Source organism: Myotis daubentonii, chromosome 1 (genome assembly GCF_963259705.1).
Source record: "Myotis daubentonii chromosome 1, mMyoDau2.1, whole genome shotgun sequence".
NCBI lineage: Eukaryota > Metazoa > Chordata > Mammalia > Chiroptera > Vespertilionidae > Myotis > Myotis daubentonii.
In genome coordinates this window covers 23,604,280-23,628,247 of record NC_081840.1, presented here as the reverse complement: position 1 = coordinate 23,628,247, position 23,968 = coordinate 23,604,280, and the positions used below count along the sequence as shown (strand labels likewise).

Below are 23,968 nucleotides of genomic sequence, written 5' to 3'. Positions count from 1 at the left end.
TACACCTGGGCTCTCTGGCTCTTCACTGTCCCTCTGGTCCTGTGTTCTGACCCAAGGACAGACGCCCTGCCTTACCGCAAACACCTGTCCAAAAGCAGCTTCCTCATCTCTTGCCAGAACCTGCTCCCGCCCCCGAGTCTGCATTCTTCTAGGGTCGGGGATGGGGAGAGGAACACTGCTCTCCTATCTCCCTAGCAAGCTGTCCTTGGCCCTTCCCTTTCCTTCACGCCATCTGGCACTGAATTCTTTCCTTTCGTAGGGCTTGTCCTTTTCCTCCATTCCCACTGCGTGGCTACAATCCCCTTGGACTGTAAAAAAGGACCTTGGCCCATCACAGTTATCTGTGCGCAAAAACAGGAGTCAGCAGAGATAAACAGAAGCCCTGGCCTACAGTAGGATTTCTGCCCCCTCCTCCCCCGGGGCCTGCTCTTTTGTGCATGGGCACCTGGATTCTCTGCTGTCCCACCCAGCTACCCATGCTTCCACAGCGGCCCACAAACACAATACAACTCATCTACAGCAATAGGCTAACTTCCTCCTGTGTGCATGTAAGTATGTTTAACTGAGGCATGGAAAACCATCTCCCATTTATGTAATTTTTGTGTATGTGTATGTGTTTTGTTTGAAAACATATTTTTTACTGATTTCAGAGAGGGAATCAAACTGTGACCTCCTGGTTCATAGGTCAACATTCAACCACTGAGCCATGCCGGCCTGGCTATGTAGTGTTTTATAATTAGCAAGAGAGGGGCAATATTGGGCAAGGTGGGAAGCTTTTCACTTTCCTCATAGTTACACTATTCCTACAGCTGCCCTTGACACAAAGCCAAGTTTCGTGTTTGCTATGAACTGAAATATGTGTCTCCCCCAAATTCACATATTGAAGGCCTAACCCTCAGTGTGGGTATTTGGAGATGCAACATTTGAGGATGAAGGGATTAGTTCCCTCATAAGAAGAGAAATCTCTCCTCTTTCTCTCTCTCTCTCTCTCTCTCTCTCTCTCTCTCTCTCTCTCTCTCCCCCCCCCCCCCCCTCTACTTTCTCCACCCCCCATGTGAAGAGACAGCATGAGAACAGCCATCTGCAAGTCAGGAAGAAAACCCTCAACCATCACCAGAACTAGCCTGTGCAGCCACCCTGATCTCCGATTTCCCAGCCTCTAGAATTGTGAAAAATAAATGTCTGTTGTTTAAGCCATCCAGTCTATGTTTGTTTTGTTATAGCAGCCCAAGCTGACCAAGACAGTGTTTCTGATATTTAACATAGGAAAGGGCTATAGGTGATGGGTAAGAGATTCCAATCCCCTTCCTCCCTCATCCTGTCCCCTTCCAACAAAGACAACAATAACACTACTATTAATAATATCAATTTCAACTCAATTCATTGCTTAATATTTGTCTTCCCTACTAAACTATAAACTCCACGAGGGCACCGACCACATTCACAGGGCCACTGCACACAGCCACTCGGGACTTGCACTGAACAACTCCAGGAGGCACTGCTCACAGAAACTTCAACATGAAAGGCTCCTCCGGGGGCAGTGCATACTTGGCCTTTTTATTGATTTACCCCAGTGTCCTGTACAGAGAGCCCAGCACACAGTAGGTGCCTAATAAGTCTTTGTTGAATTGCTTCCAACAATTCCTCTGCCGATCGCCTACAGTAGGGGTTTAAATGAGAGTGGTAAAGCATATGCAGCATGCATGGGCGTGGTCTCCTGAGTTTTTTGCACATATAGGTCGGTGTTTTAGATCGCATGGCTGTCTACTTGCAACTTTGGGGAAAAAATACGAGAGAATGTCTGCAATCGCTCTCATTTAGCTCAGCTCCCGGGTTATTGCAGCAGGCTCCTGACTACAATCACTGTAACTTTTCTCCTACCCACCCTGACAAAAAGAACTCACCCTCAAACCCAGCGTTTAGTCTTGGACTTCTTAGTATAGTAGCCCAGATGGCTCTCAAAGGTGCCCAAATTCCTCTACCAAGCTGCCAAGGCCCTTGGAGAGGTACGGGGGGGGGGGGGGGGGGGCGGGGGGGGGAGTGCGGGGGGAGGGGTATGGGGAGCAGAGGGAAGAGGACAGAGACTGGGAATCAGGCAGATCTGAGTCCAGCTCCACCCCTTACTGGCTGTACAACCCTGAGGCAAGTGACTCATCCTCCCTGAGTATAAATTCTACTTCCCACATGTGGGTATGATCAGTGGTCATTCCTTTCTCCTCCCCCCAAAGAGTAATATTGTCTGCCACTTTGTGAAAGACCCTCTGCCTGAGCTGGCCCGTGCCCTCCACGTGGCACACATACACACCACACCCACTGCTGCAGTGTCTTCAAGGCTGTTCGGTGACCGCCCAAACCTCTGTCCTAGGACAGAAGGCAGTGGGTGGCAGAGGTCGAACCTCAGGCATCCAGGAGAACACCGAAATGGTTGCGTAATGATCCCAGAAGTCCGAAGCCTGCCCCAAATGTAGAGACTGCATCTGGCTTTTGTCACTTTGCCCCCAAGCCCAGTACAGCTTGCCATGTTGAATTGAAAGAAGAAAGAATGGCTGAATAATCTGATCTTTCCACATACATGCAGCAGACAGCCCTACCCCTGGACTCCAACAAAATGCTTCCTCCCACCTGGAATCCTTGCCTCCTGCCCGTGGTCTGACTGAGTCCTGCCTCTTCTAGAAAGCCTCCCACTTATCCCGGCCAATAATGCTTTCTCCCTGCCTTCTCTGAGCTCCCCACGTGTTTCACTTGTGTTTTCCCCACCTGAGCTGCCCTCCTCATCTCTCCCCACCCGACTAGATTATAGCATTTTGAAGACAGGGACTAAGAGTTCCATACTCAGCGCTACCCAACCAAGCATAGCGCAGGGAATTCAGAAGCATGTGGTCAATATGGATTGCTCGATTGAAACGCCATGTCATCCTTAGCAAACTAATGGGAGCTTCGCAGTTGAGAGAGGCTTGGGACACTTGAAGTTTCTCCATGTGAAGTTATCTGACGTCTCCACGGCACAGGATCAGGAATCTGAAAACAGACATCCTACAAGTTCACATCCTACTGAATTTTCCTTCGGCTCTTGGGGTTTTTTTTTTCATTTCTCCATCTACAATCTTCACACCACAAGATACAGATATTCTCCTTCTCTGAACTTTACAAGCTCACTATGTGATGTCATCTGCTGATGCAGGAAGCATCCCTTGGTGCTTATCAAGCATGCCATCACCCCACTCTCCAGGAAAATGGCCTAGGGCTCGGGATGCAAACTTTGGTTTGTGGCAGAATCAGTGGGGGTGGGGCAGGGGCTGTGAAATTCTGATTCTGTAGGCTTGAGATGTGATCTAAGGTATCTGTAGTTCTGACAGATCCCCTGGTGACTGAGAAATCTGAAGATGATCTAAAGATAGCTCCCCAACCTCCAAAGCAAGGACATGAGCAAAGGGCCTTGTGAGGCTCTTGGGCCATATTTTAATGGCAGAATTGGAAGACCCAATTAACTGACTGTAACTCAGCTGGTTTAGTTCGGGCAGGCGGCCTGGATTAACCTGGAAGCACTAACCTGTAGCAGACTAGTCCCACAGGCGTCTTCGCCCTTAACAAAGCATCCGAGAGGCCTGGTCAGGGCATCCTTAAACTGGTCACTCTGGCAGCGATTCTGACTTTCTTAACATCCCAGGAAAGGCATCTTGGGTACAAGGGCGCTGCCTTGCGAAAGCCGTCAGATGAAGACTTGGTACCCTAAGAACCCCATTATGACTTGAATGCCACTCAGTTTGGGCCCGCTAGACCCAATAAATTCCTTTTGCGGCATCCACTCTGGTGAAGACTTTTCAGGGACTTATTATGCAAAGCTATCTAAGCAAGACGGAATTTATACTGAACGTGGCCATGATTTCTGAGCTGCCACCGGGTGTTGTGATGACATATGCAACTCGGGGTTGAAGACAAGGGGCTGCCAAGGACAAGAGACTGAAGGAGGGAGGAAAGTGGTGTGGCTCCTTCTAGTAAATAATGGGGGTGTCGGGGGGACGGTCAGGAGAGGGGGGTGCTCTGGGGAGGGAGAAGACTGCAGCTTTTCTGCGTCCCAGGTTTGCCTTCCAAATGGCATCCAGACGTGGCAAAATAAATGTCTCCTCCAGGGACTAAAAAATGTGTAGAATGCAACCAACTTTCAGACGTAAAAAAAAAGCCTGCTTTCTCTAGGGTGAAGCATACCTAGGAAAAACACACGCCCATCACAGAAACCTCCTTGACTGGAAAATATTTTTACTTTTTTGGTTTTTAGGCTGAGTCCTTTCTGAAACCCCAGCGATGAGCTGGGCACCGGGATGCTGTCCCCTGGGTGTGACTGTCAGCAGAAGCACACCACTGATCAGAGACAATTCTCAGACAAACACATCCTCCGAGCCCATCTTCGCTGCTGGAATCGAAGGGCCTCCAGGCTGCCTCCTCCAGTAAAGGGAATATTGGCATTTAAGACACAACCACAAAGAACACCTACTTCTGCAGTCAATACTCAACACAGAAGACCAAATGATCTTTTTTAAGTGGAAATCAGATTATGACATTCTCCTCCTTAACTCCCTCCAATGGCTTTTCATTGCACTCAGAATAAGATCCGAACGCTTTCCCGTGACTGCAGGCCCCAGACTGTCTGGCCACGCCCACCTCTCCTACTCCACCTTGTCTCCTGCCCTCCCTGCCGACTGCACTCCATCCTCACTGTACTTCTTTCTGTCCCTCGAATATACCAAGATCATTTCACCTCAGGGCCTTTACATATGCTGCTCCCTCTTCCTGGTATACATTCCTCTCAGATCTTCTCCTTCTCCTTCTTCAATCTACCCTCTCTAGGGTAGCCCACTCTATTCAGCTCCTGGTCTAGCCCTTGCTGTCTCAGGGCAGGGGATGAGGCTCACACTGCCAACTTCTCCCTTCTGGTCCTCTCAGCCCAACACACTCCTGACAGTAGGTTAGGGACCCATCCCGCTGTCCATACTCGAATCTTGCTCATGACCCCACAATGCCACCTTCACACTCCAAAACCTGGAGAGAGGTGGGGCCATGTGGGTAAATGATGCCAAATACCTAAATGACATCAGCCACTCTTTTCTATGCCCCTAAAGGACATTCCAGGCCTGATATTAGCACTGCAAACTAGTAGTGCCAGAAGATGGCCCCCAACATAGCAACTCCATGTCCTTTAAAGGGCCTCTCTCTGAATTAACCTCTTCTGCATGTTCTTTCTCAGAAAACGGATCCATGTCCTCATCCAGCGCCCTGAGCCTACGGGTAGTGGCAGGGGCAGGAGCAGGATGTGGGTAGGAAAGCACTAGTTGACGGGAAATCAATGGAAACCTGAAGGTCATCTGGAGGGCACGTTCTCCTCATCATGCACCTGCTGGGATGGGATTTGTGGTCCTGACCTTGCTGGGGGACCTCTGCCCTCCTGTCAGAGTTGGTTAAATCAGCCTGCAGAAGCAAACATCCTGCAGACCAAGTGATCTCCAGGCGTCCTTCTGAGGGACATCAAGGCAAACAAAGAAGCACTGAGTCTCATTTAACCTGCCTCGAGGTTCACAGTCACCCCAATTTCTCTTGGCAGCCGCCTGTGCAAACCGTCTCGGGCCTGCTGTTTTTGGAGGCACACGCTTGGAAACCTTTTAATAAGGACAGAACAAAGCCAGGCTGACCGAGGGGCTAGTCATGTCCCCAAATTTGGGTTCTCTGATGGAAATAGTAAAAATATCCTGGGGCCCGGCCAGTGTTGCTCAGTGGTTGAGGGTTGACCTATGAAATGGGAGGTGATGGTTCAATTACCAATCAGGGCACATGCCTGGGTTGTGGGCTCAATCCCCAGTAAGGGACGTGCAGGAGGTAGTCGATCAATGATTCTCTCTCATCATAGATGTTTCTATCTCTCTTTCCCTCCCCCTTCCTCTGTGAAATCAATAACAATATACTATATATATATATATATATATATATATATATATATATATATATATATATATATATTATTCTGGGAAACCAAAACCAAAAGAAAGGTGAAATACCTAAATCTGCCCTCACAATGACAAAGGGTATCAAACCTCCATACTGCTTAGGAAGGTCTAGTCTTCCCATCACACCAACTACAAAGGGAGCATGACTAAATTTAGAATCTGGTCCTCCTTTCCTCATGAACCCAAGTTCCCTCCCTTCCTCCCTGCCATCCTTCCTTCCTTCCTTCCTTCTTCCCTTCCCTTCCTTTCCCTTCCCTTCCCTTCCCTTCCCTTCCCTTCCCTTCCTTTCCCTTCCCTTCCCTTCCCTTCCCCCTCCAGTCTTCTTCCCTCAATCTTTCCACCTCAGCAAAAGTCACTTATTACACAGATCAGGAGCAAAGAATTCAGCCCCCATCTCTAATCCAAAAGTTAAAGATGGGTTTAGTATAAAAATGAGGAAGAGTCACCCGACACTTATGTAGAGAAGGATGACACGACGATGTTAATAATATTAAGGGCGGCATGGCTACTATTTATTGAGCACTTACTATGTGTGCCAGGCACACTTCTAAGCACTTTACATGTATTCCCCCTATCTCACAGACAAGAGAAGATATAAGCCCAGGCAATTTCGGACCAGAACCTTGCTCTTAGCCACTATCCTATCAGCCTCACAGGGCCCATGCCCCTTCACAGTGGGTGGTGCCTCCAGGACTAGAATAACTGGAACGACACTTCCTGTTCGCGAGGCACCGGTTTCTCTAAGAGCATTACTGATTTGCTGGGCAATCTTAATTATTTCTTGGTTTTGCGCCTGGGTTTCCCAAACTGCCAAACTGTCCAGATGTCAACTTTTCTATCACAGAGCCACCTCCCAGTAACTCAAGAAGTGGGTCGGTGGTGGGGCTGCCTGAAAAGACACCATCAGAGAAAGGCAAAATGCATGATGTGGTTTAGAAACCAAATATATCCCCAAGTGAGTAAGGAGTGATGGCCTCTGAGAGGCCCTGTAGTTCCAAACACCGACTGACAGGAGGAAAAGAAAGATGCCAGATTCAAATAACTCAAGAGCCAGGTTTAAGAATCCCAGAGGGTCAGAGATTGTCCAACCTGGTGCTTCTGTTGTATTACAAGGAAAATCAATCACCAGAGAGGTGAAGGGATTTCCCTCAGTCGCACAGGAGCAGTGCCGATGGTAGACTGTGTCCAGGCTCCTAGTTGAGGGACTTCTCCACATGGGTAGCAGGGACTGCAAACCACAGCCCGTGGGCCAGATCTGGCCCACCATGAATGTCTGTGAGTCAAGTTCAATAGGAAGGCAGCCATGCCCATTCGCCTGCATATTGTCTGTGGCTGCTTTCACACTACAGTGTTGGAGTTGAGGAGTTCCAGCACATCGCATGGCCTGCAAAGCCTAAGATATTTACCTAAAATGGGCCTTTACAGAAAAAGTCCGCTGACTTTTTCTTGATAGGATAAGACTTGAATAATGAAATGACTCCATCCTTGGAATGAGAGAAAGTAGAATGGGAGGCCCCAGAGCCACGCAGCTTAAGCAAATATTTTTACAATTATCCCAGCTTGGTATAACTTAATAAAAACCCATAAATACAGTTAACACTAAGGAAAGCAAGCACTAGCTCACCCTACCTATTTAATAATGATTGTTAACTACAGCAAGCAAAACGCAACACTGAGAATTAATTCTTCTAGCTTCCCCGGAAAGCCCTTTCTCACTTGGGAAATGCTTTCGGCCAGTGGGCAGAAGGATGATTCTCACAGATGCACCGGCCTCACTTCCTCCTGGTGGGTGGGAAAGGGCTACTGCTGAGGCAGTGGGGGGAGAGAGAGCGGTGCCCTCCCTGGGGTGTTCTCTGTCAAACAGGACGGTGCCCTTGTCTCCCTCACTCACAGAAAGTCAAGAGCCCCCAGGCGCCAGCCAAGGCTCCTATCCAGGCTTCCTCACCTACAGTGCCTCCCTGCCTGGCTCACCCATCTCTCTCCTCTCCAGAGGATCGGCATACGGCTCACAGAAGCATCCCAGCCCTCGGCTGTTTTGGGGAAGACGTTCTATCACCTCATGTGGGGGTGACAGGCTAATGGGGAAATCAAGGCTGGACCTCGGTCCCAGGTTGAGGTGAGAACTTAGTCGTTGTAGGTCTTTGACAAGCCTCTCAACCCCTCTGGGCCCCAAGCTCTCGTCTGTCAAATGGAGAGAATTATCCTTACATGTTCCGACTGATGGGATATGGGCAGAGCCAAATCAAGGGACGAGACAGGTGCCCACGCTAAGCGCTTGATCTACCTTGTCTCCATCCCTGGCACCAGGGACAGCCCGGGCCCTTCCCGGAGCCTGACGCTGACTCGGCAGCGCTCAATCAGTGCTCATCCTGGGGACCTGGGCCCAAGCAAAGCTCAGAGCCTCCTTCTATTCTTAGGAGCTTTTCCTCATGGGGGCTGTACCTTTCCCACCAATCCTGTAGAGCCACAGGGATGCATGTGGCTGTGCTGTGTATTGGGACCTTCATCATTAAGAGAGTCAAAAAAAAAAAAAAAAATCCAAAAGAGCCAACCTGAGCCGGAGGCTGAGGTCTGAGGGGGAGGATGGATGGGCAGGGGAGCTGATTAGATGAAAGGCTGATTAGGGGAAAGGAGGAGGCCGGGGGACAGGAGCCAATTTCGGTGGAGCGAGCACAACCTCCAGCACATGCCCCACAGCCATCAATATCTCCTCCCAAGACAGGTTATCAGGGGAATTTATGTTCTCTAATAATTACCTTGCAGAGGGTTCCACTTATCTTACCAGAAGTATCTGCCAGTTGCCAGGCACGCGGGGTTCTGGTTCATTCCATAAACAGTGCTACCCACCTTCACCCCCATCCTCCCAGCACCCGACCTCTGTCCTCTGACCTCTAACCTTTCCTGGCCACTCTGGTGTGGGTGAAGTTGAAGATAGAAGAGTCTCAACAACTTTCAGGGGACTTAAGGGCTCCCTGGGAGCTGACAGAGGGGGTTAGGAGGCTGCCCCCTCGATAGGCCTGAAAGTGAAGTTGAGGCCGGGCTGGGGTTGCAGACTGCTGGGAAAGGCCACGAGGGAAGGGCAGAAGCAGTGCTTGGGGGAGGCTGAGTGGATTGTGTTTGTCTCCTCCTGACTGATGACATCAGAGCTGGTCAGCATTAATTTTCCTTTCTTGTCTTCACATCCCTCCTCAAAGCCTCCCCTCACCAGTCCTCCGATGATGCCTCCCTCCACTAAGGTCTGGCCACTTACTCAGTAACCGTCATATGCTGCCTTGGGTGCCAGGATCTCCGTAAACACGTGTCCCAGACCCACTGTGAGCAAGCTGCTGGGAGCAGGGGCCTTGGTCCCCAGCTCCTCGTGCTGGCATTGCATTCCTGAGTCATAGCAACACAGTACACCAGGCGGCCCTCACCGTGTACTAGGTGCTTTAGAAACAGTAATGCATTTTGTGGTTACAGCAACCCCATGAGAGGGAAGCTATTACTATCCCGCATTCTACAGTAAGGACACCGGGGTTCCGCTGAAGTCATAGGCTGAAGGCCCCCTAAGGAGTGGCCTCGTCAGGCTTTGAACTGGCCGCCGCATCTCGGAGCCCGAGCTCTCACCACCACTCCACTCTGCCTCGACGGTAAGTGTATGCTGAGCCCATGGAACACTTCATATTGTATCAACCCACTTATTGATACCACCTCTTTCTAAAATAATGTTTATCCAAGTAATAACAACAACAGCCAACAGCTAATGGTCATGGAGTGTAAAGAGGCGCCAGGCCAAGAACTTGCCTCTGAGTGCTCACGTTCACCTAGAGCAGTGGTTCTCAACCTTCCTAATGCCACGACCCTTTAATACAGTTCCTCATGCTGTGGTGACCCCCAATTTCATTGTTACAAATTGAACATAATTAAAGCATAGTGATTAATCACAAAAACAATATGTAATTATATATGTGTTTTCCGATGGTCTTAGGCAACCCTGTGAAAGGGTCGTTCGACCCCCAAAGGGCTCACAACCCACAGGTTGAGAACCACTGACCTACAGAGAGATGCCAGGAGTGAGACAGGCTAGTAGCCAGGACAAGCGGAATAGGGAAACTGAGACAGATAAACAGCCAATAGTTTACAGCCACCTAGTAAATCGCAACATCCTATCTTCTATAACCAAGGATACTTGGGAGTAAATGGTTTACACTTCTCCCCAACCAGAGGGTAAAGAGTTTAAATCACCTACCCAGGGAGACAGATAGCAGAAATCCAATTAGTGCCATTTGCGCCAACCACACCCAAGGACAGATGAAGTTAAGAAACTAAATCTTATTTTGATACATTAGCATAAACTGACGAACATTCTATTGATCTCCCCAAGACCTCCCCTAAACTCTCAGCCATTAAAGCCCCCACAACAAACCCCCAGGAGCCTTTCCCTCCCTCCCTTCTTCCCCCACGGGCACCTCCTAAACTCTAAGGGATCCCAGGAGAACGGAAGCAGTGGGCAAAGAGGGAGCAAAGGGCAGCAGCAGCTCATCCCAGGTAAACCCTGAACCTGTCCCCCACACCCCCTTGTCTCTGGCTTCTCAGTGAGCCAGAGCAGCCCAGCCAGGCCCATTTCCCCACCTAGGCTCTCCTGTTGCTTTTTCTATCCTAGGCCCTTCCTTGTTTCACTGTCCCCGGCTTTCATAAACATACTCTCAAAATCACCTGGACTTGTCTTGTGAAATCTTTCCTGCACGAAGTCAATAACCCAGACACTACCAGTGAGCCTGAGGCTGACCCACTCAGGGCCGGGCCCCCTTTCTGGTAACAGTAGCAGCATAATGTTCTGCTTCCAGAGCCACCTCTGTCCCCCAGAAACACCAACCTCTTCCTCGGGGCCTTTGCACCTGCAGGTCCCTCACCAAGTCCCCTCTTCTCCTCTTTGCAGGGCTGGCTGCTTCTGCACCTCAGGGCTCTGCTCCCCTCCTACTTCCTCGAGGCCCTCCCCAAACTTTTTTTTTCTTTTAATATGTTTTTATTGATTTCAGAGAGGAAGGAAGAGGGAGAGAGATATACAAACATCAATGATGAGAGAGAATGAATCATTGACCGACTGCCTCCTGCATACCCCACACAGGGGGCCCAGCACACAACCCTGGCATGTGCCCTGACTGGGAACTGACCTCCTAATTTATAGGTTGATGCTAAACCACTGAGCCACGCTAACCAGGCCCCAAACTTCTTATCTACAGCATTCATTCTTTACCCATCACACTGGTTTGTGGTCTTTTCAGCACTTCGCCAACCATTAGAAATTATTTTATTTATATTTATTTTCCACCTGTCTTTCCCCAATCCTATATAATAAAAGGCTAATATGCAAAATGACCAAATGGTGGAACGACCGGTCGTTATGATGCACACTGCCCACCAGGGGGAAGACACTCAATGCAGGAACTGCCCCCTGGTGGTCAGTGCGCTCCCACAGGGGGAGCGCTGCTCAGCCAGAAGCCAGGCTCACGGCTCGTGGCAGTGCTAAGGATGTCCAACTGACGGACATCCCCCAAGAGCTCCCGAACTGTGAGAGGGCACAGGCTGGGCTGAGGGACAACCCCCCTCCCAGTGCATGAATTTCATGCATCAGGCCTCTAGTAGATACATAAGCTCCCTGAGAGAAAGACTGGTCTAGCTTGCTCACCCCTGTATTCCCACTGCCTCCATGTGGGTAGGTGGCATAGGGTAGACATTCAATAAATATTAGTTATCTAAATGATACCCACACTGGGCCTTACACAATACATGTTGGCTGCTCTTTTGGACACTATGTTTTAAGCAAACCCCACTACCTGTTCTATCTTCATTTATTGAGCCTTTCCCATGTACCAGGCACCTTGCTGAGCACTTCAGTATTTCACTGTGCCCCACTACGAGGAAGAGAATAGTATCTTTATCATCCCCATTTTATAGATGCGGAAATCAAGGCTTAGAAAGGTGATATGGCTTACCCAAGACCACACAAAAGTAGGGTAAGATTTTTCCCAGTCTGTCTGCCTCCCAGAGTCCATGATATGAATCCAGCTGGGTTCCCTCAGCAGCTGTTCTGTCTTCACCCAAATGTCCCCAGGCTTACTTCTCCCCCTCCCTTGCTTTCCTGTGCCGAGCTCTTACAATGATCCTTCCAGGTCTCTCTCCACCACCCTCCCCCTGCTCGGTGCCTCCAAGAGTCTGTCCTGCATGTGCCTCCAAGAGTTGTCCCCTTCCCTGTGCTTCTGATGGCCTGGGCCAATGGCAAGTGCCAATGGCCAACCAGAGAGAAGGAAGAGTGTGAGATGCAGTATTTATTCCCCGAGCCGCCTCTGTGCGGGGACACTGGGGAGAGGCTGCATCCTTCCACTACAGGTCACGGCTCCTGTCTAGCAGCCCTCTCCTCAGGGCGATCATCTTAGATCCCCGTGACCTTCTCCCCTGCCCTTGACCTAGCCCCCAGGGTGTGAGCTATCTTCCTGGATATTTGCCTGACCATCTATACTAATAAAAGGGAAATATGCTAATTAGACCAAGAGACCTTCTGGATGACCTTCTGGACAAAGCCATGGTGGCAGGACCGAGGCAGAGGCAGTTAGGGGCGATCAGGCCAGGAGGGGAGGGCAGTTGGTGGTGATCAGACCAGCAGTGGGGGGATGGGGGGCACTTAGGGGCGAGCAGGCTGGCAGGAGGCAGTTGGGAGCGAGCAGGCCTGCTGTGGGGGACAGTTGGGGGCGAGCAGGCTGGCAGGCAAAGTGGTTAGGGGCGATCAGGCAGGCAGGCAGGTGAGCAGTTAGGAGCCAGCGGTCCTGGATTGCCAGAGGGATGTCCGATTCTCAATCCAGGGATCGGGCCTAAACAGGCAGTTGGACATCCCCCAAGGGGTCCCAGATTGGAGAGGATGCAGGCCGGGCAGAGGGACACCCCTACCCCACCCCCCCCACACGAATTTTGTGCACCGGGCCACTAGTGTTTTTATAAACACCCATCTTATTAAACACTCCACAGTCCACTCTGAATCTACTGCCTTCTGCTGGAACCCTGACTCTCCAACACACAAATACGTCCTGGCCCCTGCACCTCTACCATCTCCCCACTACTGTGCCCACTCTCTGCCTGTCTCCTGCCCCCTGCTGCCTGCAGCTGCCACTTCTAGGCCTGGGGTGCCCTCTCCCTCCAAGACCTATAAATAAATGTTGACTGTGGCTGGAAGGTCTGCCCTGGCAGCCTCTGCTCTTGGCCTGGGCCCCACCGGCCCCTTTGCTAACTTCCAAGGCAATACTGCGGGGAGAGGGGTCCTCCGGGGCAGCGTGCAAGGACCACAGCCAGCTCCTGCCCATGACTAGAATAGAACCGTGGTTGTCAGGTCCAACCAAAGGTCCCCTTTGCTGGGGTCAGGTCTCTGTGCTGACCTCTTACACTGACCCTTCCAGTTCTCTCTCTGTCGGAAACTATCTATCGTCTTCACTAGCAGAGAAGAGTAGAGACCCCCAAAAGCTAGTGACCTTTGAAGCCCTAGCAAAGGTCGGAGCTGTGCACCACCCAGTTAATCTAGATACCACCCAGTTAATCTAGATAATGGTAGCTGAAGCAACCTCCCTACCTTTAATTATGTAAATCCTTATTGATAAGATAGTCTGCCTATTACTGGAAATTGTCTACTGATGAGCTAATCTGTGTGTCATTGAAACCTCCTTACCTTAGGGCTACCCCAGATCAAATAAAAGGTTGGAGCGGCCTGAGCATCGGTGGAAGTCCCTCTCCTTGAGTTGGACTTGCCCGCCTGGCTCCCCAACATTTCCAAATTATCTCGTGTCATTTCTCTTTCATTTGTGTGCCGCTCCTCTTTCAGATCCCGAACCCTAAAACCACGCAGGACGTGGAGGGAAACACACCCGACATCTCTCCACCACTCTTCCTGCTCGATGCCTCCAAGAGTCTGTCCTGTAGGAGGGACTCTGCAGACGGTGTACTGGGAGCTCTAACAAAGCGAACACCACAACTTCGGTCATCACAGTGCCATGCGTCAAGCAACTGCTGTGGGCCAGGGACAGTATCGGCTGCCATTTGCATATGTTCACTCTAATATTAACAGATGAAGACACTGGAGCTCAATGAGGACAGGACTTTAACCAAAACCCCAGAGATGCTAAGTGGCAGCGCTGGGACTAGACTACAGGTGGCCCCCCGCCCAGAGACTTCAATGTCTCACCAGTCTGCACTGCCTTGTGGCCAATCCCTTCCTCCTGCAGGAGGACCAAGACTCAAACTCAGTCCTGGCAGGCTGCTCAGAGACGCACAAGCCACCCGTGACCTGGACAGGGTCATGGGGAGCGGGAAGTGGGTTAGGGGAAGTGTGGAAGGCTCCACGCTGCCTGGAGTTGCTGTGTCCTAGAGGCATGGTGCTGCTTGGCCACAGTGAGTGAGTGCTGACCAGTCAGGGGACTGGAACATGTCCCCACGGCTCCTTCCTGCAGAGCCAGCTGGGAGCCATGTGCTTGTCCTTGGCACATACCAGCACTTCAGCAAAACATGCCGCAGGCACAGACCCTCCACCCCCACGCCTGGGACGGTCACAAGGAAACTCGGAAGGGGAGGGCGGAGGGGCTGGGCAGCAACAAAAAGAGGGGGAAGATTCCTGCTGGGAGACCTGGCAGGACTGTGCTTCCTCCCTCCTCCCTGCAGCCAGAATTTATATTCGCCATTAACACCACTCAACGACTAAAGGCTTTTATTTTTCTTTTTGAAAGGCAATGGCAAAAAAAAGCCACATTTCTAGTATTGGAAGTGATTCTTGGAGGCAAACATCCTCGCTCTGAGGACACACACACACCAGCTGTGCCACCGCGGAGCCCAAAATAGCTCACACTTGGGTCCTGGCTCTCCTGGGCTCCTGGAGAACCAGCTCAGCACAGCCTCCTGACCTCCGTCCACATGACTGCTGGCCGCTCTCCTTCCCTGGGGTAACAATGCGCTCCTGGGACCCAGCCCGCAGCCACACCTGCTCCTGCGGACCACTCCACCCCCACCAAGCTGGGGTATCACCCTGTCCCTGTCTGATGTGTCCTGACAGGACAAGGTCCAATTAGCAGAGGCCATTTCCAGGGACCCAGCATGAGATGGGGCCCCAATCTCCAGAGCTGTCCTGCACCTCCTCTCCCTCAGCTCCTCCAAACCTTAAATCACTGATGTGACATCTCTAGGTGAAAGGCTTCCTCCCCCAGTATTTTACAGACTGTTTGGAAAACATCCAGAATGTTCTTTAAAAAGAAGGAGAGGAAAAAAAACAACAACCCTGCTGAAATAAAAAGCTGGGTTTCATCTTAAAATCTGTGCACTGCTGGAATTTGAATACTGTCGTCACACCAATCAAAAACATTCTCCATCCCTCCCTTTAAACACCAAAAATTTAATCTCACCTAAAGATCGGAGAATGGCAAACATGATGAGACCCAATGAATATATGGAGAAACTGAGAACAAAAGAAGGAAATTCAATAGATTGCCCTGCTCTGACCAGCACTGCAAATGAAGTAATCATTTGAGGGAGATTTAGAGAAAAAGGAAACCAAAAGTGTCAGACAGCCGCCATGAGGCTGTGGTCAAAAAAGGGCCCCATGCTTACCTGACTAGGTCAGGAAAGGCCTGCGAGGCGGCCTTGCGAACTCGGAGACCTACAGTAACCACAAAGGGCAGGACTGAGTGTTTGCCATGACGAAGTAACCCTGAGCAAGATGGGTCACCAGCAGCTCTACTGGAGCCAGCTGGGGAGCTTCGGCCAGGGTTCCGGTTCTTGCCGCATCTGCCACGGTCTGATCTGGAAATACGGCCTCAACATGTGCCGCCGGTGTTCCCGTCAGTATGCGAAGGACATAGGTTTCATTACGTTGGACTAAGTGAACTTCCATGAATGGGTCGTTCAAGACATCTACCTTATGACAGAATGCCATCTCTTTGTACATAAAATAATTCTTTTTAAAAAAAACCTTCAAATAAAAATAAATAAATAAAACAAAATAAAGTAACCATAAAGGATGATCTAAAACGAAAACTTTTTAAATAAAAAAGCAGTCTAGGTCATAAGCCCGCATCTTCCCTGAGAAAAGATCAACTTTGATCTTAACTGAGCCTACTGTCTTCTTGCATCTAAGATAACAAACCTTTGGAATGTCAGGGTAACTTGTAACTTCCCTTTTTTTCAGACCCCCTCAAGGTACAGCCAAGGCCTCCTCAGGGCACAACCCATGTGTCAGGGCACCAGGGCAGGGACCACAATCCCCTCATTGTTACTGTTAGCATGTTCATTGTTGCCTGTGGACCGTCCTGTCCCCACCTCTGTTAAAAGAAGCATGTGTCTATCATTTTACTTTTACTCCATCCGGAGGTTTCCCCGCTTTGTTTTCTCCCACCTCCCTAATCCATCACCAGTGGATTTCATGGAACCCACTGACATCTCCTCCTTTGCTGGTAATTTATCAAAATAGGTGAAAAACCGCCATTCTCCAGAGCATTTTCTCAATATGTTGAGATTCTGCTTCCTGGCAATTGTCCACAGTTTGGCTCAAGTGAACTCACAAGTTCTTTACAGGTTTGAATATTTCCTACGTTAGCAAGGCCACTGCACAAAGCAGCAGCATCCCACAGGAACTGGCTGGGCAAAGCCCGCCACGGGGCTGACAAGACATTCCTGGGGATGACGGGAGGCGGGACACAGCTGAGTCTACTCGTTATCTGGCAGGAGGCTCATCAGTAGTAACTCCTCTTCTTTCTCAAAAAAGCAAGACGGAAAGAAAGCAAAAGGGAGGAAACCACCGCACAAGCAGCCAGTCTGTTAGGGACCCTGGTAATTGCTAGGCAGGCAAAGCCCCTGCAGCTTCACACCAAGTTTACCTCCATCATCACTCTCTCCCCCATCTCGCCTCCGTTGTCAGGGAGCTGGAAAGGAAATGAACAAGCCCACACCCAGCTCCCATCTAGATGACCAGCTGGGCCACTGGAAGCATCCACAGATGGGGTGAGGGGATCCCAGGGGAAGGGAGCCCCTGAGAGATCACCATCCTCACTCCCTGCTCGGCACCTGGAGCTCTGCGGGATGGTCGACACCAGCAAATTCAATGAGAATTATTTGGGCCTGCGGAGGAGTCCAGAGGCGAGATGCTAAGTAAGAGAGCCAGCTCCGTGTTACTTCTGCACCTGCAGGAGTCAATTCCTTGTTGTCCGGCTGGCTTTCCTGGCAGCCCCTCAGCCTACCCTGCCACCTCTGGATGGGGTTTCCTAACTCTGCTCTGGCTTATGCGAATGACAGTCATTCGTTCACTTAGCCAGTAAATGTGTAAGGAATGTGTATCCCATGCACACTGCACCGTAGGAGAGACAGCGAAGCATTGTGGTGAAGGACTGGGAACTGCCATGAGGATGCTAGGTTTGAGACCCGGCTCCTCATTTGCTTGCTGCCTGACCTGTAGACATCTCTCTGAGCGTCCCTCTCCTCTTCTGTCCAATGGAGATAGAATAAGACTCTCACCAAATGATCACTGAGAACAGATAAGATAACCTCACTGGGAGTGGTCCGTAAAGATCACAGTTGTTTCTATGACGTGGGTCCCACTTTCCACTCACTGCTACCACTGGCGGCAGAAAAAGACAGCTCAGGCGTTAACTCACAGTTGTCTGTTCCACTGGCCTCTCTGCCCACACAGATGAGCAGCAGCAGAATGTGTTAAAAAGTAAAATAGCTCAATGCCATTGGTTCAGATTGCCCCCCCCCCCTCCACCACCACCAGTCAGCTATCTAGCCACTAAGGTCAGTGGTCAAAAGCACAACCACTGACTGTGTGGATGGTTCAGTGCAAAGCCAACCCCACCAGCAGGAACCTAACGCATAGCACAGATCTCCCAGCCCCACCCCCAACCATCCATCACCTTTGTTTAAAGGGCACTGGGATGGAAAGGAGGAGCCGTAGTAGGCTGGAACTTTGGTACATTCAAAGGACATGTGGAAGGTGGTGTATTGGTTTTCTATTGCTGTGATAACAAATTACCACCTACTCAGTGTCTTAAAACAACAAAAATGTATTATCTGACTATTCTGGAGGGCAGAAGTCTGCAATTAGTTGGATAGGACTAAAATCAAGGTTTCAGCAGGGCTGCGTTACTTCTGGAGGCTGTAGGGGGGAATGTTTCCATGCCTTTTCCAGCTTCTAGAAACTGCCCGCATTCCTCGGTTTGTGGCTCCTTCCTCCATTGCATCACTTCGACGTCTGCTTCCATTGCCACGGGGCCATCTCTGACTCTGACTCTCTTGCATCCCTCTGATAAGGACCCTGTGTTTATGTCGGGTCCACCCACACCAGGAAAATCTCCCTGTGGCAAAGTCCTTAATTTAATCATGTGTGCAAAGTCCCTTTTCCCATGCAAAGTAACATCGTCACAGGTGCCAGGGATTAGAACATGGACATCTTTGAAGGGGGACCCAGAGGTGGGGTCTGCTGCAAAGTGCACCTGAGAACTGTTGAACGGTAACTACTGAGCTGCCCACTCGTCCTGTGAGCCTGTTATTTTGCTTCTATCAGTCCCAGTCATTACATAAACCAGTTTGACGGGAACTACTTGACTGACAGCAAATACCAGAGGGCCCCACAGGCCCCAGGAATCAGAGGGTCCGCTCAGTCCAAAGCAGAACCACTGTGTCACGCTGCAGCCTGAGAGGCCTCAAAAGAACCACCCAATGATCTAGGCTTATGATCCTAGTTCCTAGCCTGGACATGGTCCAGAAACAGAGATTTCTGTTTTCTTTTCTGCAGAAAGAAGATAAGTGTGAGACTCTAGCACTCTACCACAAACTCATGCTCCATTCCCCTACAGGTCTCCCTTGTATAAATATTTGTGTGTTATTTTAAATTGTGTCATAATCAATTTGGACTACAGGCTATAGCCAATAGTTCTCATCATGACTCTTTCTGCCTTCCCATTTTGAAGATAGGCAAACTGAGCAGGACCAAAGAAACAAGGATTTTACCTTACTGTGACAATGTCATGAGTCATTGGATTCATCACTTTTTGTTTTACATTCCATCACATCGGCTTCCATCCTCATCTCAGTTGAGGTTAAAAAAAAAAAAAGTTCTAGAATTTGAATCTCAGATCTTCTGCTAATTAGCTGTGTGACTTTAGACAAATGACATCCCTTTACTCCTCCGTAAAGGAGACAGAAAAATCTGCCTCTCACAGAACTGTTGCATGGGTTAAATTACACATAAAATCCTTGGCATGTTGAGTATATGGAGCATTTCCTATGTCTTGGACACGATGCTAAGCATTGTATGCATAATAATTCCTTTAATCCTTACACCTCGATGAGGGAGGTTTTGTTTATTATTTTCATTTTCCTAGAAAGTAGGCCTCTTCGAGGCAGGAATATTTCTTTTGAATCTTCACCCTCTAACTCAAATATCCTGTGAGTAGTAAATGCTGTCTACAAGTAGTGTTGCCAATAAAAAGAATGGAGAGGTCAGTTGAATCTGGAATCACTGCTGTAGGTTTTATGAAGGTGGGATCTGAGAGGTAGGTAGAATTAAAGAAAAGGAAAGAGGAAAGAGGGCAGGTCTTCCCAGTGCGATAGAGGGAGGTGTAGAGAAGTGACAAGAGGCACAAGGCATGGAGGAGACAGGACTAAGCAGATCACAGGGGTAGGAGACTGTGGGGCTGCCTTTGTGAAGCTGAACAGTATGCTGGGATACACTCATTGACTTGCTTTGGCCGATAGGAAAGAGCAGAAGTTAGGTTGTCCCAGTTCCAAGTCCAGGTCTCTTGAGGCAAGATTCTCTTCTGCCCTCCTGGGTTCCTGCTGCCTGGCATGTGAACGAGCTTGGGCTAGCCTGCTGGAGGATGAGCAGAGACATGAAGCAGAGATACGTCATCCTGGCTGAGGCCATCTTAGACCAGCCAGCCCACAACCTACACAGCACCGCACCACAGACACAGTGAGCCCAGCCAAGATCAGAAGAACCACCCAGCTGAGCCCAGATCAAATCACTAACCCATAGGAGAGTAAATAAAATAAATGGCTGCTGTTAGAAGCCACCAGTTTTGGGGTGTTTTGGTAAGCAGAAAATCTAATAGGAACCAGTGTCTCTTTCACCTTTAGACCCTCAATAGCCAATACAAGGCCTGGCATGTAATAGCTACACAGTAACTGTTTCATGAAGAAAGTTCTGAATCGATGAACCAATAGAACTGTGAATTAATGAATGACATGCTGGAAAACTGAAATTCTGTCAGCTCTCATAATTTTAATGAGTTACTTTGGTTTAAGGACTATTTTCAGCTTGAATTACAGATACCTAATAAAAAGACCCATTGCCCTAGCCAGTTTTGCTCAGTGGATAGAGCAGGGGTGGGCAAACTTTTTGACTCGAGGGCCACAATGGGTTCTTAAACTGGACCGGAGGGCCGGAACAAAAGCATGGATGGAGTGTTTGTGTGAACTAATATAAATTCAAAGTAAACATCATTACATAAAAGGGTACGGTCTTTTTTTTTTTTAGTTTTATTCATTTCAAAGGGGCCAGATCCGGCCCGCGGGCCGTAGTTTGCCCACGGCTGGGATAGAGCGTTGACCTGTTGACTAAACGGTCCCAGGTTCGATTCCAGTCAAGGACACATGCTTGGGTTGCGGGCTCGGTCCCCAGTGGGGAGTGTGCAGGAGGCAGCCAATCAATGATTCTCTCTCATCATTGATGTTTCTCTCTCTCCCTCTCCCTTTCTCTCTGAAATTAATTAAAATATGTTTTAAACCCATTATCTTTATTCTCTCAATGAACATTTTTTTCCCCCAAGCTTAGTCAAGTGAAAAAGGAAAGTTTCACATGCACATAGAATGTAGGGTAAGGCAATTAAAAAACTAGACTAACTGTTTAGAAATCTGGGTTCTAGATTCAACTCTCCCAGTAACTGCAAGACCTTACTAATTGTCTCAATTACTATTTCTACATCTGCAAAATAGATATTAAAAGAAAATGGTCTGCCCTAACCGGTTTGGCTCAGTGGATAGAGCATCTGCCTGTGGACTGAAGGGTCCCAGGTTCAATTCCGGTCAAGGGCATGTACCTTGGTTGCGGGTGCATCCCCAGTAGGGGGTGTGCAGGAGGCAGCTGATCAATGTTTCTCTCTCATCGATGTTTCTAACTCTCTATCCCTCTCCCTTCCTCTCTGTAAAAATTCAATAAAATATATTATTTAAAAAATGGTCCTTCCCTGTCAACTTTACTGGGTTGTGGTGGCAAATAAGATAGGGTGTGAAGGGTCTTAGGTGCTTTCCACCATCAACAATTCTGCTTCCTCTATAAACAGAGTTTTACTTATTGACAGTTTTCATAAATATATCCTTTTATGAGCTCCATTTACTTTTTTAAAATGTTTTTATTGATTTAAGAAGGAAGAAGGGAGAGAAAGAGAGAGATAGAAACATTGATAAGAGAGAAACTTCATTGATCAGCTGCCTCCTGCATGCCCCCTACTGGAGATCAACTCCACAACCTAAGCATGTGCCCTGATCAGGAATCGAACAGTGACCTCCTGGTTCATAGGTTGATGCTCATTCACTGAGCCACACCAGCCAGGCCCCATATACTTTTTTTTTTATCTTCCTTTTAGTATTCTACTCTTTGGTAGCCTTATTTTCAAAGATAACAACAAAACAAACAAGGAAATGGTTAAAATCATCCTTGAGGGCAAGAAGGAAACTGTTGCTCAATCCAAAGAGATCTGGTATTCCTGGCAGTGAGGATTACGTATGACTAAGATCAGACAAGACACCTGCCTGATTCACCCTCTGGGATCAACGTTCCGATGGAGAACTCTCGGTCCCCACTAGGCCGCACCGGGGGCACCAGCTGTTGAAGATACAGCTTGCTCCCTCTTCCCTTCCAGCAGCTTCTGCCCAGGGTGGCAGGTCAGAGACTCCAAATTCCAAGTATGGGTCTTCCAGGGCCTCAGTTCCTGCCTCGGACTCGGTGAGTGGAGCTCTGAGACCAAGTCTGGCTGCTGGAAGAAAACCCTTCGTCTTGGTAACGCCTCCTCACAGCAGACTCTGGTTGGAAGTTCACAGAGTGATCCAAGCACTTCAGGACCTTCTTGGGGGACTGCCTTCTCCCCAAACTCCAAAACTTTCGAAAGTCACAGCTTAGAGTAACCATCAGGTTTCCAAAGACCTAAGGGTCTTGGACGTGGATAGGAAGCAGCGCAAGACAGTGTGGGGCATGCGGGAGGCAGCCAATCGATGACTCACTCATCATTGATGTTTTTCTCTCTCTCCTCCATTCCTCTTTGAGATCAATAAATATATATTTTTAAAAGAGACAGCCTATGCCCACTGAGCGCTGTGCTCTCCTCCTTCTGTGTCTGATGTTGGGGGGACAGAGGTCAGAGGTGGTCGCTACTCAAACTGGGGGCAAGGCTGAAAGGGTGGGCAGCTCTGGTCCTGCTTCGTGGCCTGGGTCTTGCTTCCCACTGTTATAAGAGCCCACTTACCCTAGCCGGTTTGGCTCAGTGGATAGAGTGTTGGCCCTTGGGCTGAAGGATTCTGGGTTTAATTCCAGTCAAGGGCACGTATCCCTGGCCCTGGTCAGGGTATGTGTGGGAGGCAACCAATCGACGTGTCTCTCTCACATCAGTGTTTCTCTCTGTGTGTGTCTCTCCCCCTTCCTTCCACTCTCTCTAAAAATCAATGGGAAAATATCCTTGGGTGAGAATTAAATAAATTTTAAATAAGAGCCCAAGCTTCCATTAACCCAACCTCCCTGTGGTGGGCATGGGCTGTCTGCCTGCCTAACTGTCATTCCTCTTTCAGTAACAGCACCTCTGTTTTCCTCCAGGGAACCACCTTTCCCCTACCACCAGCTGCACAAGATCAACCCCACTCCACCGCTCAACTTCAGACAGGCTTGTGACCCAGCCCTGGCCAGTGAGAAAACCACCTTCCCAGGCCTTAGTAATGGCTTTAAGAGTGAACATGGAGTCTCAGGCAAGACAGTTAGGGTCGATCCTGGGACTTCTGTGGGGAAAAGGTGCTTTCTTTCTCTAGACATGAAAAGGCTTTAAAAAAGTGTGTACCTGCCGCTGCTGGGAGACACCCAGGAAGCAGGCCTTTCAGTAGAGGCCAATGCAAAGGAAAGCAGACTCGAGAGAAGGGGAGGTGGAGGGAACCCAGAGGACCTGCTTGAGCAGCTAGACCAGCCGTGGGCAAACTACGGCCTGCGGGGTTTGAAATGAATAAAACTAAAAAAAAAAAAAAAAAAGACCGTACCCTTTTATGTAATGATGTTTACTTTGAATTTATATTAGTTCACACAAACACTCCATCCATGCTTTTGTTCTGGCCCTCCGGTCCAGTTTAAGAACCCATTGTGGCCCTCGAGTCAAAAAGTTTGCCCACCCCTGCTCTAGACCCAGTCCTGAGTGAAGCAGATACACTCCTGAACTTTAAGTAACTCGAGCCCGTACATTCCTCTTTGTGCTTAATCAGTTTGAGTTGAGTTTCTTGCCATTTGCAACCATAAAAAGCAACTGATGCACATTCCAGAGTTTACACAACAGGTTCTACACAAGCCTGAAGGGCCCGGCCCCACCCAAATGCCTCTAGGCTGCTCAAACCCAAGCTCCTGAGAAAAAAGTGGTTCACTGTGGCCATAGGAGCCACATATCAAACCTGAGAGGCAGGCAGGGGAAGTGGTAGACAGCAGCTCACTGAACTGTGCTCTTTCGCTCACCACAGTCCCCACCACTCCCTACCGTCTTTACTAAGCCCATTTTTTTTTTTCATTTACTTTATCTGCTTGGCCCTTTTAAGTATATAAGTTTACCTTCCTTATTGGATGGATCGATCAATCAATGGATCAATAATGGATGAATTAGTGAATGGGCAGATAGGCAGGTAGTTATATATTTATTTACAAATTGAGCCTACATACAATTAGGCAG

At 49.2% G+C, this 23,968-nt stretch overlaps 2 protein-coding genes across 4 annotated transcripts in view; one reads left to right on the top strand and one right to left on the bottom strand.

The window, feature by feature from the left end:
• DPF3 (double PHD fingers 3) overlaps nucleotides 1-23,968 on the bottom strand; it is a 274,154-nt gene that overhangs the window by 161,265 nt on the left and 88,921 nt on the right. The gene's annotated exons all lie outside the window — the stretch shown is intronic.
• On the top strand, nucleotides 15,724-15,958 carry LOC132216146 (small ribosomal subunit protein uS14-like). The gene has a single exon (XM_059665285.1). It carries the CDS (start codon nucleotides 15,724-15,726, stop codon nucleotides 15,883-15,885), a length of 162 nt encoding a protein of 53 aa, XP_059521268.1. The 3' UTR covers nucleotides 15,886-15,958.